Raw genomic sequence first — 17053 nt, 5'->3', positions numbered from 1 at the left:
CGTATGGTGACAGATGGCTGGTACACTTGTGGAGAGCGTAGCATGAGGTCGAGTCACTGTGCTGTACACCTGAAATCAATGTAACATTCTGTGTCAACTACACGCAAATTAAAAAAAAATTAATTTAAAAAAATGGACTCTTCTGTGGGTATTGCTTCCTGTCCCTATTGGCCACCTCCATCTCCCCTCGCCTGCCATGGGATTTAGCAACACACGACAGAGGAGAATCCTGTAAGTGTACAGATCTCCCTGGTCTTGTTAGTCGCAGCTCCCTCTTGACAAAAACTCTGATCAACTCATGCACAAGAAAATTTCGACAAAGGGAATCCTAGTAGGTTTACCTTTTATTCTAATGTTGCTTGTATAACAACAAAATAAACACGAACACAAAGATGTCTCCGTGAATCAGCCGTGGGGTTCCTCTAAGTCTGTGTCGGTGATATCTCTTGCTTGGACAGCTGTGTGATCGCATCAATCTCTGCAGGAGTGAACTTGGGGGTTAGCATCACAGCGTCATAATCAAATTCTTCGTCAAGTGAGAAGGGCTGGACTTCATCTCCGAGTGTCTGTAAAAGGTAGAAGGAGAAAAATCCTACGATCGCTGTAAATGAGGAAAAAGTTGAAAACATAAACTCCCTATTAATATTTAATTCAACTTTTTTTTAGAACTTCAGCACTCTCCGCTGATTAAGCTGTTTTTAAGTAAAGGAATAAATTCAATTATTCAATTTGACCTAATTTAAGTCTCTTAATATGCCCCATTTGTACCATCCTGCATCGGAATGAATATCATTAACTAATTCCACCCACGGCAAGAATCAGAGAGTTTCTCTTGCACACATTCATTACATTTTTACCACTTGCAGTGTTAGGGCTCGAGGCATATGGAAAAACTAAGAGTTACATTAAAATGTGAGAAAATATACCTTGAGATTTGGATCAACCTTCAACACACCTTCACCATTTACTAAAAAAAGACTTGTATCTATACAACAATTTTCAAAGATAAAAATACTCTACACTTATCATACTTACTTCTTCAGATAATACTTGTAACTCTGCAGCCAATAACAGTGGGAATTAAAACACACACCATCTCCTCAAAAATTCTAGGATCTCTTTCTTCTCTCAAGAACTTTAAAAAATATTACAGAATTTATCTACAAGTCAGAGTAGCTGCAAAGTGGCACAATAATTCTGTACCTATTTATTCATAATCTGTGAGTTTAAAGACTTCCTAGAGGAAGGTAGATATTTTCCAATAAACAAAAAGAGAATACACATTAAATCACATTGTATTCACCTCTTAAAGAGCTGCTCTGAAAGCAAATGCTTTGTAATACAATAAAATTACCTTGCAGTTCTATGTAACTCTATGATATGTATGGCGATGCTAAAATAATTGAAAACTATGGTTTATGGAGGAATGAAAAAAAAATGCCCTGAAGCTATAATCAGCTTTAAATATTCTTGCATTCAAGATTATCTCATTGAGTGGATTTTGCAATGTTCTCAAAAACAGACCATGTAGCTGAGAAACCATGTGCTGTTATTAAAGGTGGGGGGGGGGGGACATGAAAAGTCGGTATCTCCTATCTGTTTGGCAAGTTGCATCTTGTAGTTAGGTGTGCAGTGCTAATAGCAAAGATGTAGCCATCTACCATCCTTTCTAAGTAAAACCAGCAAGAGAACAGACTTCAGAGACTTGTTCATTTCCTCTGTATTTGGAACTGTCTGCAGGCTTTCCTGACAAAGGCAATGATGGGAGCTGCCACTGAGTGAGTTCCCACCTCATGTCCGCCCCAGTACAAGGAACGGGGTGGGTAACAGCAGTAATCTTCAAACAACCTCTCTTCTGAAGCTCTGAAAGGTTAAGTGACCGGCCTGGGGCTGTATCGTTAGTAAGGGAAAGAAGCAAGAATGGAACCCAGGGCAATCGGTTTCAGATGAAGCTTACCCTCTCAACAAAAACACCAGCAAAACTCAACCTTGAACTTCTCACTAAGCCAAGTCATAGACGGCTCTTGCGGAGAAAAGACCTTTTCCAAATAAGCTAAGTAATTCCCACGGTTTATCATAAAATCCATATCGAAGGCTCCATGTAACACCATGACTGTCTTGAAAAGAGCGTGCGTGCACAGGAAGCCAATCGGTCTACAAAGTGACCAATCTGTCCGTTTTGGTCACTCTCTAAGATTACAATTATCTCCACAGTGGAAGTGACAGAGTGGTAATACGGCTAAGAACAGCTCAATGGAGGAAACATAAACAGTGACACAATATGTTCATTTCCTGAACGTAAGCATCCTTGTCGTCTCCATCTCTACTCAGCAGGGAGCACTGTGGCTGGCAGGCCTGGCCACACCCCACCCTGAGCCGATTCCAACAGATCCTGGGAGAGGACCAGAAAGAGTCCCCTCTCTACCAGTGTATCCAGCCTGATGGGATTCTTGCTGCCCTTTTATGGCTGGTTCGAGGCCTGGCATCCACTTATCGGCCAAGTTTCAGGCTGCAAGTACCCACGTGGGTCCATCGCACTAGGAATTTGAACCATCGCCCCACCCCCAGCCTCTAAAACCTTACCTACCCTGTACCAGCCACTCTCTAGATGCAGCCACTTTGCTTTCACCCACCTCCTTCTGAGGCTGGAATGCATTTAATAGGAGACAAATCTCTTTGCTGTGCTAAAATCCCGGTGATACCAGACCATCCTCCTCACATTCTCTCTATACAACACAAACAACCCTCACATTCCCACCTCCCTCGCCTTTACTTGTTCACTCCATAAACATGTATTGAGTGTTTAATATGTGTTAGATACAGGGAACACGGGATGAAAATAGCAAAATCTGTGTCCACCAGGTATCCTCCCTTCAGGGAGAAGACAGAGCAAATGAACAATTTCTACATCGTGTGCCATGCTCTCCAACTGAGAAATGCAAAGAGGGGCTGCAAAAACATAGAGGGGAAGTGCTGAGGCTTACCTTACCCTCAGCTGGGCATTGCTACTCTCCAGAAAATCCCACTTGCCTCCTCATTCAACACCCAACTCATGACCCACCTCGTATTAGCAACCCAGAGAGAGAACAGCTTGTGTGCCGTACTCCTAGACTCTCTGCTAAGGGCTCACTCCCATGGCCCACTTAGCTCTACAAATGGCCCAATCCATCACACCCTTATTCCTCTGCCTTGTCTGAGGTCCCAACATAACTTGCAGCTGTAATATCCAACACCGTGGTACTAGAGATGTAGAAGTTTATCCTTAAGTAGAAAAATCTTGTTTTCCTGTAAGTTTTTTTTTTTAATACACTTAAATTTTTTCTGTTAAGGAGTATGATTCCCTTCATTGGTCATTCAGTATTAACCAAAACAATAGCAAGGAATAAAGGTTTTAGCTGGTCAATAAATCTGATGGCAACACGAGAGTTACTCATTTATAATACATTTAGAGTTACAAAAATACACCTAAAAATATAAATTTCTTCACTTGGAAATGGAGTTATAATGGCAGCTATTGTTAAATTAACTCTCTAGGCAATCAATTCAGTGCTGAACTACAAAAGCAAGAAACCAAGAAGAGCAGTAATTTCATATTTGCAATGCCAAATGTAATGATACTCATGACATTTCAAACCATTTGAGGGTAGCCCTGTAATGTGGCCAGTATGTCCCTGATTCACAGTGTCAGAGGGGGCCCTCCTGCAACCATTCAGTGACTTTCCATTCTTTCCACAAACTCTATGCGCCTATGAAATTCTAGACACTGCGATAGGCACTGAGGATACAAAGATGAAGTCTTGTCTGACATCGGAGAGAAAGGAGATAGACATTTAACAAGTCAGTAGAGTAAAACGGAGTAAGTACAAACAGTATGTTGGGGGTGATGGGAACAGAGAAGAGACACCTAAACCCACTCGGACTATAAGGTACTGGGAAGGAATCAGAGACGGCTTCCTGGGAGAGTTGATATCCAAGCAGAATCTTAAGGATATTAGTTAAAAAGGTTGAGGGAAGAACTTTGCAGATAAAGGGAGTTCTAGTGAGCAGGACAAGGAAATAAGATGCCAAGTTTCACATGTAAGGATCTGCAAGTAGTTAAGTGTTAAGGGAGAGAGAAACAGGAGATGCCAGATCACGACAATCTTAGATGCTATTTATCCTAGATATGATGAAGTCATTGAAGGATTTCTTCAAAGAAAGGCAGATACTTGGTCATCCATGCATTTCAGGTAAATTCCTTCATTCCTTCAAATTTTAACCAAGCAACTACAATGAGGCAAGTGCTGGACGGACTGCTTTGTGAAAACCAGAAAGACGCCCTACCCTCATGGAGATTACATCCAGATGGGTTACTTTGAAGAGTAAGAAGAGGGTAGATTTGGAGTCAGGGAGACTAGTTAGGTGCCTGATAGAGCAGTCCAGGCAAGAGATAACGAAAACAGGAAGCTGACAGCAGAGATATGAAAATATAAGAAAGCAAAACTGGCACCACTTGAGGACTGATTTGGATTTGGAAAGGCAAGAATGCATGAAGTGAAGCAGGCAAAGAAAGACAAGTTTGGCTTTGGACATGTTGATTTGAAGGCACCCAAAGGAATCTAGATAGAGATATCAACAGGCCACTGAAAACCAGAACCTGAAGCTCCGAGAAAGGTCTGAAGCTAGAGATGCGGATTTGAGGACAGAAGCAGGAAAGGTAAAACCTAGAGAGGAAAATGGATCCAAGTATGTTAAATGGAAAGAAGTTTAGCACGGACCCCTGAGCAGTACCAACTCAGGGATGGATGGAGGGAAGCCCCCAAAGGAGGCAGGGAAAGAACAAAGAGAGAAATGTACAAAGAATCTGGGGAGAGCAGTAAAGTGAGAACCAGAGGACCATGAGGGTCAGGCACAGTAGAGCGATCCATTAGGGCGCCTGGGTGGCTCAGTCGGCTAAGCGACCGACTCTTGATTTCAGCTCACGTCATGATCTTAGGGGTGTAAGATCGAGCCCCATATAGCACTTTGTGCTGAGCATGGAGCCCTATTTTTTCCCTCTCCCTCTGCCCCCCACTTCACTCTCTCTCTTTATTTAAAAAAAAAAAAAGGACTGGAAAGTGTCCACTGAGATCTGGCAGTTACAGAGTAAGTGGTACCTTTATTCTGAATACATCCAGGCAGGTGACTAGAGCCAAGGACCTTCTGCAGGACACTGAATGAGGAATGAGGGGGAAAGAAGCAGAGTCAACGAGTGGGGTCAAGTCTCACAGTTACTGAAGTCTAGACGAGAACAGAGGGAGAAGAACGGACAGTAATCCAAAAGGGCCTGAGGTAGAGAGAAGGCTTTTTCCCTTTCCTTTGGTTTTGCTTCATTTCATTAAGGATGGGAGAGACTCGAACATGTTTACATGGTGAGGAGAATGAGGCAATAGAGAAGGAGAGAGAGAATGGCCCTGACCGTGTTGTTGTCACAGATAAACACTCTCGGTGGGTAATGAGGTTTTTCTTTTATTTATTTGTCCATTCAGTATTTATTGCATGTCTACCATATGCAGATAGCACTGAACGCGGCACTACTTCCTACTTTTTCTGCTTTTTAATTAAGCTTATGAAGACACACATCAGTGAATTCACAGTCCTCCAAGACAAGGACCACATTATGTAATCCAAAGCAGAGGTACACTGCAATTCAGAAGACATCGCGGTGATCTTCAAAATGGTAGCTTTTAAAATGCAGTCAAGTTGCAATTCTACTTGTGTATTTCGGCTCTCGGCTACTGCAGCCCACGCTGGGAATTCTCTTCCTTCGAGTTAGGTTCGTTTCAGGGTTCTAAGCTGTACGACTCCAAGGCTTTGGGATTACAAACTGAAATTCTCATTTATTTCAAAGAGGAGAATGGATGCAATGGAAAACCAAATCCCCTGCTACTAAAAAGAAAACAACTGTGAATTAAGTTATTAACTTGTTATTTTTGCCTAAGGAGCTGAGAGAAATATGTGGATTTGAGGGGTCTCATTTCAAATCTAATTGAAATCTTTTCCTAGCCTCTCAGGGAATAGAATTTGCACAGTGTTAGAAAACGGCTAGTTTCCTTAAAATTGCTCATGTGACTCATTCAAAGAGAGACCCTGTTACCAGAGAAATCATTTTCATTCATAGTACCACACAGGCAAATTAGAGAAAACAGAACTAATGCTCAAATCAATAAGAGCAGCATTTAGCTGTAGGCTATCTGACAAAGTAATATAGTAAATAAACCATCTTTATAGGTGAAAAAATTTAGAGTCCCATTACGAACCAGAAAAAAAGGAGATCTCCCATTGAAATACCACCAAAGTTTCTTCTATGATTTGGGGTTGGGGGAAAAGGGTGGAGGAGAAACACACAATTTTTCATCTTCCCAATGTTACTATAAAGCTGTTACTAAATTTATTGAGACAGAATTACTAAGGCAACAAGTTATTCACAAACGGAAAGATGGAACGTCCTTGGCAAATGTCTGACTCTAAGGGGGAGGTGCACATATATAAAACCCCAGTGACAAAATTAGGAAAAAATTTAAATTGGTCTAATCTGTATGAGGAAGTCAGAGACTCTACTTAGAGGAGGTCAAGATATCCAGGATTCATTTTCATCTTTGAGACTGATATCACAAAAAGAAGTTACCATATTTAGCCCCAAATTGCCCCTTGGTTGGTCCTTACAGGATATATTTGCTAGAAATTGATTATTATGATGTTTAACTGGCAGTGAGTGCTTTAAAATAAGATTAACCAAGGCATAGTTGGTAAAGTATTAGGATTCTAGACAGTTCTGAAACGTTTCTCTAACAAATTGTGGTCAGAAATAAAAATCCCAGCCAAGATAGTCTAGGTATTTGAAAACCAGCAAAAGCTCTCCATCTATGTTTTCTAAGTTTGCCAACACAAAATTTGTTCAGATCATTTTGATTCCAACATTTAAAAAATGTTCACATTTTCTGGGAAGAAATTGATATTTCTTTTCAAGATACAATCATATCCAAGGTTTTAACCTGCATTTTTTACTGGCTACTTGATGGATTCTAGGAATCATTCAGTTTTTTTTTTTTTTAACCCACCAATGGAAACGATTTTATAATAATTTCTATAATGGCACTAGGTGCCATGGCCACTGGCTGGCCCAGCAATTTGTATGGTCACAACTGAAGTCAAGAGCATGAACAAGTCTTTAAAAAGAAACTGATTCCTGCTAGAAATAACACTGCAATTTTAGTTTCTTACTACTTGGAGAAAGCAATCTGTAATTCAAAAAGCACATTGAAGAGTGGCTGTCCCCCCTACCAGTTTATCTGGTAGCCAATTCAGGGGTTTAATACAAGCCTGCAAGCCTCCCAGACACACTTCTGTGATGTCTGTAAACAAAAATTCTATGACAAAGAGGCAATTTAAAATGGGAACATGTGGGGCGCCTGGGTGGCTAAGTGGGTTGAGCCACTGCCTTCGGCTCAGGTCATGATCTCAGGGTCCTGGGATTGAGTCCCGCATCAGGCTCTCTGCTCCACAGGGAGCCTGCTTCCTCCTCTCTCTCTCTGCCTGCCTCTCTGCCTACTTGTGATCTCTCTCTGTCAAATAAAAAAAAAAAAAAAAAAAAATCTAAAAAAAAAAAAAATAAAATAAAATAAAATAAAATGGGAACATGTGGATTACCTTTGACTGAACGACTGCTTCCATAACAGAATGTCTTTTTTTTCTTTTAAATATTTTATTTATTTATGACAGAGAGAGATAGGGAGAGGGGGAACACAAGCACACAAGCACTGGGGAGCTGGAGAGGGAAAAGCAGGCTCCCCGCTGAGTAGGGAGCCCGATATGGGGCTCCACCCCAGGACACTACTAGGATCATGACAGGAGCTGAAGGCAGCCGCTTAATGACCGAGGCACCCCCCCACCCCCCTCCTGGTAACAGAATATCTTTAAGTGATAAGATCTGTAGTACCTGAATGATCAAATAGGCAATCCCTAGGAGTTTTATGAGGAAACAGTAATAAAGAGCTCTTCACAACTTCTTGTGCCTGAGACATTCTTCTGTTGGGAGTAAACATGGTGATCAAGGTCATACCCAACACCACCAGCAGCCTTAGTTAGTGCTTGTTTCTAACGTATGTGCAGACGAGCTGCAAACAACGACAACTGATGACTTTCTAGGTGTGCCAGTGGGACAGGAAAGGCATGGCAGAGATTCCGTGCCCCTTGACTATGAAGCGCTGGGCTAGGTGACACTTCCCAGTTCCCCCCAGTGGCTGGACAGGAACATACGGTGAAGTGGTTGCCAGTGGAAGGTGAGCAGAAATGAAGTCCTGAGTCCTAAGCCCTGGGGAAATGTGCAGCTCCCACACTCTCCCCTGCTGCCCCTATAGCAGGACGGTGACCTGAGCTGGAACATTCATAGGAGGACAATGTCCTGAGGCACAGCAGAGATCCAGAGAGCAGGAATCTGGGCCCCTGGTGACCCCAGGGAACAGAGAAAACACTCACTTTAAAGGCTTTCCATAGGGTGTGTGGATGGCTCAGTCAGTAAAGAATCTGATTTTGGCTTAAGTCGTGATCTCAGGGTCCCAGGATTGAGCCCCATGTTGGGCTCCCAATCAGTGGGGAGTCTGCTTCTCCCTCTCCTTCCGCCCCTTCCCCACTCCCTGTTTATGTGTGCTCTCTCTCTCTCTCTCAAATAAATAAATAAAATCTTTAAAAAAAAAAAAGAAGAAGAAGAAGAAGAAGGAGTTTTCCATAGACTGTTATCTGAGGGAAATAAAGTTCTATCTCCTTTTGGCCACTGACTTACTGTTGGGATTCTCTACAGCAACAGCTTGGCCTTACCTTAACCATTACAAGATGTTTATAGGACCTTGGATACAAGAGTAAAAAGCAAACGGCCAGTCCAGACAATAAGAGAGAATCTATTGCATAGTCCCCAGATAACACTGTCCTGCAGCATGGTCTACGTCATGAAACAAAAATAGTTTCCATGTAAAGAAGACATAACTGCTCTCTGTGTTTAAAAGAAATCTGCAGCGGTGCCTGGGTGGCTCAGTGGGTTAAGCCTCTGCCTTCGGCTCAGGTCATGATCTCAGCGTCCTGGGAGCGAGCCCCGCACTGGGCTCTCTGCTCAGCGGGGAGCCTGCTTCCCCCTCTCTCTCTGCCTGCCTCTTGGCCAACTTGTAATCTCTCTCTCTCAGTCAAATAAAATCTTAAAGAAAAGAAAAGAAAAGAAATCTGCACATTAGAGATAGATGGCAGTCAGAGGGACTAGATTAAGCAACATGAATTCTAAATTTTTCCAAATCTAAGAAAAATAAAAAAGCACAAAGATATGGCAGCATTTCACTGAAAGGACAAGTTACAAAATCAAGGCAATTTCAAAACTGACTGAACTCCCTATGGAGTACCTCTTCTGTTTGCTCGTCGGCTCCTCTCCCAGCAGGCCCTGGCTTGACCCCAGGGGCGAAGGGCTGGGCCGCAGAAGGGATGTAAGAAGGGACACGTGGGTAGATGTCCTCCTCCACTTCTCCTGGAAGCAGCAGCAAATCTGTTGGATACAAAATATTTCACGTGATGCTTTCATCAAGTTCACAATTGACCTAAATCACCTAAAAGCCTACAATAGTCAAAAGTATGAAGTAAAAATGCTCAAATAAAGTAGGTTCGTTGGAGACAATGCCTGCCCTCATTTGGGGATTTACCCAGAGGATTCCCTTTTCCATAAAATAGAAGTCATTTGTGCATTTATTTTTATCTTACTGTCTCAAGGTCACATTTGATCCAAAGGTTTGGGAGAAGGATTGTTTAGGGACTGACTTGATCATCCCTCTCACCCCCAACCCAATTTCTACCTCTGTAGGAAAATAAGGCAAGATGCTACCTTTGCCTCATTTTCCCACATTTTCCTGAGGGATGGAAAGAAAGGAAATGAAGTGCTGAATTCATCCTGTAACACTATGGCAAAAAAAAAAAAAAAAAAAAAAAAAAACCCATATATATATATATATATAAAACAGTGATGCCAGCAGGAAAGGACTTTAACTTTCAGCAGAAAAATGAAGTGCTCTGTCATATGCTGAATTCACGGTCTGATGTTCGATCCCACAAACAACTTGTTTCCAGCTTGTTTAGCACCATGACAAGAATTCAATAACCAATCTGGGTTTTCTGATCTGTCCGTTGTAAGTGGATCTGTGGCCTTATTTTTGCATGTGTGACGGAACATGGGGCATCACCATTAGGTCTTCCACAGCTTTCTTTAAGGGGGACAAAAAAGAAAAACAAATAGAAGCACAATAGGCCTCCTCGTGGATTCGGGCTTTCATAGGACCAGAAGGGCTGCTGGAGCTGGCCAGGAACTGCAGCTGTCTCAGGACCATGCTGCCTGCTACTCGACTCGATGATGATCCTAATGAAGACACTAATTAAGTTCTCAGTGGAAGTGATTAATGAACAACAGGCATGCCTTGGCGGTTGCCCATGGCAGCATATATAGGGAGATAATTAAGCAGGTATTGATATTCAAAAACTGAAACTTACTTGAAATATGTCTCTCACAACTGCAGATAACACCAGCACAAAAACATGTTAATTACAAAATTCTTAGGACTCCAGCAACAGAACATGGTCAGCCTAGAAACTGAACCTGTGAGTGGGTAGGGAGATCGTGAAGAAGATACTTCTACTATGATTCATTATTGGATCCTTAAAATATGACCAAATTAGAAGAAATAAAAACAACAGTCAACACGTATAGGAGCTGACATTTTACAGGCATCAGTTGAGCTCATCCTCCCAAGGATGCTATTACTTCCCATTTCATAGGTAAGGAGCTCTGAGCAAGGAGAGTAACCTTGTTCAAGGGGCCACAGCTAGAAAGTGTCAGAGCCGGGAAGTCGGCCAGCAGAGCCCATACTCTGCCCACATGTCACATGATGAACTTCTTTTATTTATTTATTTATTTTTAGGATTTTATTTTTATTTATTATTTGAGAGAGAGAGACAGAGACAGAGTACATGAGAGGGGAGAGGTCAGAGGGAGAAGCAGATGCCCCACTGAGCAGGGAGCCCGATGCGGGACTGGATCCCGGGACTCCAGCATCAGGACCTGAGCCGAAAGCAGTTGCTCAGCCAACTGAGCCACCCAGGTGTCCCCGTGAACGTCTTTATATTTTTACTTATTTATTTATTTGTTTAAAAGATTTTATTTATTTGATAGACAGAGATCACAAGAAGGCAGAGAGGCAGGCAGAGAGAGAAAGGAGGAAGCAGGCTCCCCGCTGAGCAGAGAGCCCGAGGTGGGGCTCGATCCCAGGACCCTGGGATCCTGACCTGAGCAGAAGGCAGAGGCTTTAACCCACTGAGCCACCCAGGTGCGCCCCCAGGAACTTCTTTTAAACAAGCAATTTCATTACATAAATTATTTAAATTTATCAGATTATACAACCAAACTCAGAGACAAGGAATGTCACTACCATAGCACATTAGCAAGGTTGGTCAGTATTAAGTACACGTAAACATTTTATACCCAGAGAAGCCATGTTTTTAAACTCAGTAAGGCTGATGGAGAGGTTGGCTTTCTAAGATACCTATTCATGAGCTCCAACGCACCTCCCTCATTGAGCTCCCTGCTGTAACTGCCTAGGACCGACACAAGCGTGGTCAGGGGCCTGCCAACAACAAAGGCAAGAAGAGAAAACCTCTTCATGGGAAAACCGGTACCTCTGAGACGACCGGCTGAGAGCACAAAACATCAGTTCAGACGTGAATCAAAATCAATTCTGCTTTCAGAGCTATCTAAAATCTGACTGACGATATTATGCAGTGAGGAGGACAACTCTCAAATTCCTGTGCTGAAGCTCGTTGCCTCCCCGATATGTTTGCAGAGAAGGGAGGATTTTCAACAAAAATGTTTCTTTCCTAAAGATTTTACTGCCATGGAAACAATTCCCTCAAAACAACAAGATTCAGTTTCCCCTACACTTCAAATTCTTGCCCCTTGTTTCTTCAGTGTAAAAGCAAAATGCGCAAATGCGTATTCACCAACGTCTGACACAACACCTGACACACAGCAAATTCTCAACAGATACTTGAGACGGGAAATGAATTCCCGCACCTCCCCTTCTAAACCGAACAGTAAGTACCAAGAGTTACCTGCCAGGAAGACATTGTAGATGTCTATATAGAGTCCTCACCCTCAAACACTAAATTCTATTACAGGGGTAAGATTTTCACACATACAATCAATCTGAGAGTGATCAAGAGTAAAATTGAACAGCATTAGCCCTACAGAGGATGGATTTATAAAAGAGTGACACTAATATGTACAGGGATAGTCTGGTAAGATGTACTTTATGAAGAAGGCTACCTTATCTTTCAGCCATTTTAAGATCACGCATAGGTTTATTTATACACTCACAGTGTCTCAGAGAGAAAAATTATTCTATTCATTGGTGGGGGAAGGGAAAATGGAATGTCTGAAGTCCTTTGTAAAATTCTCCAAAACTGAAATGCTTTATTAAACGTAACCTGTTCTTATTTTTTTTAATTTTTAAATTTTTTTAAAAAAGACTTTATTTAGTTATTTGACAGAGATCACAAGTAGGCAGAGAGAGAGGAGGAAGCAGGCTCTCCGCTGAGCAGAGAGCCTGATGCGGGGCTTGATCCCAGGACCCTGGGATCATGACCTGAGCCGAAGGCAGAGGCTTTAACCCACTGAGCCACCCAGGCGCCCCTTAACCTGATCTTATTAACTGCTGTTTCTGAAACAACCAAAGGCCTTGTTTTCATCTTAACTAAACACCATTATTTTGGTTGACGTGCATTGCACAGTCCAGCCCTCTCTCAGAAGCGAATGTTCATGTTCCATGGCAAGCCTGGTTGAAAACACTCCCATCTCTTCTTTCTCACTCCATGATAAGAATGTCAACATTTACAAACTATGTGTTTATGCCATTTGTATTTCTGTATGAAGTCAATAATCAACAGTCAAAAACTATAATCAGATAATCTAATATAACATTAAAAAGTAAGCAATCTACCTGATATCTCATAATTTGGACAACAATATTTAATCTGAGTGGCATATTTATAAAAATTAACCAATCTGTTCCTTTGTTGCTATGTAGAAATGGCCAAAATGAAATTTTGGGCCCTCCCCAAAACTAAAAAGAATATAGATAAGAACTGTATTAATAAATAAGGCCTCTTCAGCACACGGTTTTTTGTTATGATAGTCCATCTCACTGGTTCTTTTTCTTCAAAATTTTTGAGGACCCCAAAGAGCTTTTGTTTATGTGGGTTATATCACTCAATATTCAACCTATTAGAAATTAAAACTGACAAATTTGCAAATATTTATTTATTGAATCACTGACAATAATACCATTATATGTTGAAATACATATTTTTATGAAAAATCTCTTTCCCAAAAACAAAGAAAATAGTAAGGGAGAAACACTGTTTTACATTTTAAAAATTTTGTAAATGCCTTAGGAGAAAAAAAATCTAGGTTTTATATTTGCTTCTGCATTCAATTTTGGAATATGCTGTTTCAGTTGAAGTAAATGAAGAAAATCTAGTCTTCACAGAAATGTAGTTGGAAAAGAAAGGAGTACTTTGATAGTCTTTTTATATAATTGTGGATATTTTTCTTTGATGCTATACCAGATCTTGACAAACGATAAAGTTTTAAAAAATAGTTTCAGTGTGCAATCTGAAACTATTTCAGTGAATTTTTCATACTGTTACATTAAAATTCATTGGTCTATCTTACACACTGAACAGATCTTTCTCCTATGCATAATTTTGTAACATCATAAATTGGTCATTTGGAAAATACTGGTTCACTGTTTTATGTAGGTCTTCCAAATGTTGACACATTTCATTATATAGTATAAGGATCACATTAGTTAACATCACCAATTTTATCAGAATAGTCATCAAATATTGGGAAGCTGTCAAGCTCACAGTACTGGATACAAGTTTTCCAAAAATGAATTTTCACTTGATCTACTGCCAATTTTATCATTGGCAACGAATATTACCAGTGTTTCTCTTGAAGGGACAGGCTTGCTTCTTTCATTCTGAGAACTATAGTTTGTCTGTCAGTCATTCTTTTAAGTAAAAATGTTATTCCATGAAAGTAAGGGGCAAAAAAGAACTCGTTCAGCACACCATGCAATCACACAAGTGTTTTCCCATGAGACAACCAAGTATGGCAGAATGCCCCAGAAGTGCTTTGTGCATACCTATGGTTTCAGAACATAAAACAGTAAAAAAGGTGTATTCAAGAATCAAGATTTAATAAAATTAATAATTTTTACCAATTCATCAAGAACATGTTCAATGGAAAATAGCACTCATTTTATTTTATTTTTTTAAGATTCTATTTATTTGTTTGAGAGAGAGAGAGAGAGCGAGAGAGCACCAGTGAGGGGTAGGGCAGAGGGAGAGGGAGAAACATACTCCCTGCTAAGCACAAAGCTTTCCCTAGGAGTTTCCCTAGGAGTTCCTAGACCACATCCACAAGGGTCTTGCTGGTCTACCTAATACCATCTAACCCTCTGATCAATAAAAATAATAAAGCTAGATAAGTTACCAAAAAATCAACTATTTAAAGGCATTGGTGTGGGGCCCCTGGGTGGTTCACTGGGTTAAGGGCTCTGCCTCCAAATCAGGTCATGATCCCAGGGTTCTGGGATCGAGCCCAGCATCAGGCTGTCTGCTCAGTGGGGGTCTGCTTCCTCCTCCCTCTCTGCCTGCTTTTCTGACTACTGGTGATCTCTGTCTGTCAAATAAATAAATAAATAAATAAAGGCATTGGTAAGCTACCAGGGCAGCCTAGGACTTGAGCGGCCAAGATCCCAGAGAGATGGAAAGTACCGAGAAGGGAGTCCAAGAGTCTAAGATGCTTTTCAACTCGTGGCATTTACTGATTTTCAAGGAGAAACTGAGAGGCCAAAATAAAGATGAGAGAAGCTAAGAAGCTCAGAAGCTTAGCAGAATTGCCAACAGAAATCACAGTGTTATGAAGAAAAAAATTAGAGTTCAGGGTCTCCAAGAAGGCGATGCTATGATTTACCTTGAAGGGCCACACCCTAGAAGTAAGCAAGAACTAGAAGTAGAGCAGCCCCCACAAGGCCTTGACCCCAGTCCTAAATCAGCCCAATCCCAGACTGGATGAAGGTGACCTTTTACTACTCTAATTGCTAGCAAAATGTTGAACAAAAGCTATGCTAGAAAAAGATAACATCATCCAGTCCCTATATATTCTATATGCTATGTTCAACATTTAAACAAAAATTACCACATATACAAAGACATGAAATCAAAAGGAAAATGAATAATATAAATAGACCCACAGGAGATCCCAGGTATTAGCATTATAAGACATGAACTTTAGGGACACCTGGGTGGCTCCAACATTTAAGCATCTGCCTTTGGTTCAGGTCATGATCCCAGGGTCCTGGGATCAAATCCTGAATTAGGCTCCCTGATCAGTGGGGAGCCTGCTTCTCCCTCTGCCTGGTGTTCCTCCTGCTTGTTCTCTCTCTAGCTCTCTCTCAGGCAAATAAATAAATAAAATCTTTAAAAAAGAAAAAAAAAGACATGAATTTTAAAATAACTGACTAATATGTTCCCCCCAAAATACATTATAAATGGAGAATTTCACCACAGAACTGAAATCTCTCAAAACAGATATTCTAGATCTCTTTTAAAAGCTAAAATAACTGAGGGGCATCTGGGTGGCTCAGTTGGTTAGACCTTGGACTCCTGATTTTGGCTCAGGTCACAATCTCAGGATCAAGAGATCAAGCCCCACACTGGGCTCTGCACTCAGTAGGGAGTCTGCTTAGGATTCTCTCCCTCTCCTCTCCATCTGCCCCTCCCTGCCCCTAGTCTGTCTCTCAAAAAAAAAAAAGCTAAAATAACTGAAATATTCATGGCTTTTAACAGAAGACAGACACAATTGAAAAAAGAATTAGTAAACTAGAATACAGATGGTAGAAATACTTTTTTTTTTTTTTAAGATTTTATTTATTTACTTGAGAGAGAGTCCATACAAGTTGGGGGGAGGGACAGAGGGAGTGAGAGAGAAGCAGACTCCCAACTGACCAGGCAGCCTGATGTGGGGTTTCTATCTCAGGACCCTGAGATCATGACTGAGCCACCCAGGCATCCTGATGGTAGAAAATATTTTAACTGAAGCGAGAAAGGAAATTAAAAAGGATGGAAAATGCAGAAAAGAACATAAAAGATAGATGTATGGAATATGGTGAAAAGATCAAGGCACAAGTAATATATGAAAAGACAAGTGCTGAGAATTTCCCAATATGTATAAGAATCTCTAAAAACCCCACACAAAGTAAATTCAAATTAAATAACACCAAAGCACAGTGAAAGTACTAGAAAAACAAAAGAGAAACTTATAAAAGCAGAGAAATGAGAGGGAAAATATGTTATCATCAAAGGAACAACCAACAGATTGACATCTGGTTTGCAACAATTCATACCAAAAAGAACAGATTATCATCTGTAAAATACTGAAAGAAAACAATTACAAACCTAGAATTCCCAACTGAGCAAAAATAGTGGGCAATGAAATAATACAATAATAGCTGATTAATCTAAAATAAGCAAGAAATGAGGGGAGGGGGAGGCATAAAACTGGCAGGACAAATAGAAAACAAAATTATAAGGTACTAGGTATAAAGCCAAAGGTATCAGCAACTACATTAAGTGTAAATGAACTAAATAAAAGACAGAATTTTAGAAAGTGTGTGTATAGATGCATACATATAAACCATACATTGCTTTCAAGGGACACATTAACACCTATTTTGAGAAAAAAAAATGCACAATAAATAAAAATGGAAGTGAAAAGGAGGAGAAGATAGTGATGATGAAGGAAGACTTACTTCACTGGGTGGGGCTGGCATTGGACGGTGACAATAAATCATAGCTCTCTATCCTCAAATATAGAAACAAAAGAGGAATAAACACAGAAGTCAGAAAGATGAGGATTAAAACATGAGCTTTACAACTAATAGAGCTG

At 40.8% G+C, this 17053-nt stretch overlaps 1 protein-coding gene across 4 annotated transcripts in view; it reads right to left on the bottom strand.

Moving 5' to 3' along the window:
• Positions 1-326: 326 nt before the first annotated feature.
• IFTAP (intraflagellar transport associated protein) overlaps positions 327-17053 on the bottom strand; it is a 67079-nt gene continuing 50352 nt past the window's right edge. For all 4 annotated transcript variants that reach the window (XM_082748977.1, XM_082748978.1, XM_082748979.1 and 1 more), the window contains 2 exons: positions 9405-9544; positions 327-566 (listed from right to left, as the gene is read on the bottom strand). In XM_082748977.1, coding sequence (XP_082605103.1) covers positions 423-566; positions 9405-9544 — 284 coding nt within the window. In that variant the 3' untranslated portion in view covers positions 327-422. The remainder of the gene's footprint in view (positions 567-9404; positions 9545-17053) is intronic.

The sequence above is a fragment of the Mustela nivalis genome, assembly GCF_964662115.1.
Source record: "Mustela nivalis genome assembly, chromosome: 9".
NCBI classification, from domain to species: Eukaryota; Metazoa; Chordata; class Mammalia; order Carnivora; family Mustelidae; genus Mustela; species Mustela nivalis.
This window is presented reverse-complemented; position numbering and strand designations above follow the sequence as displayed.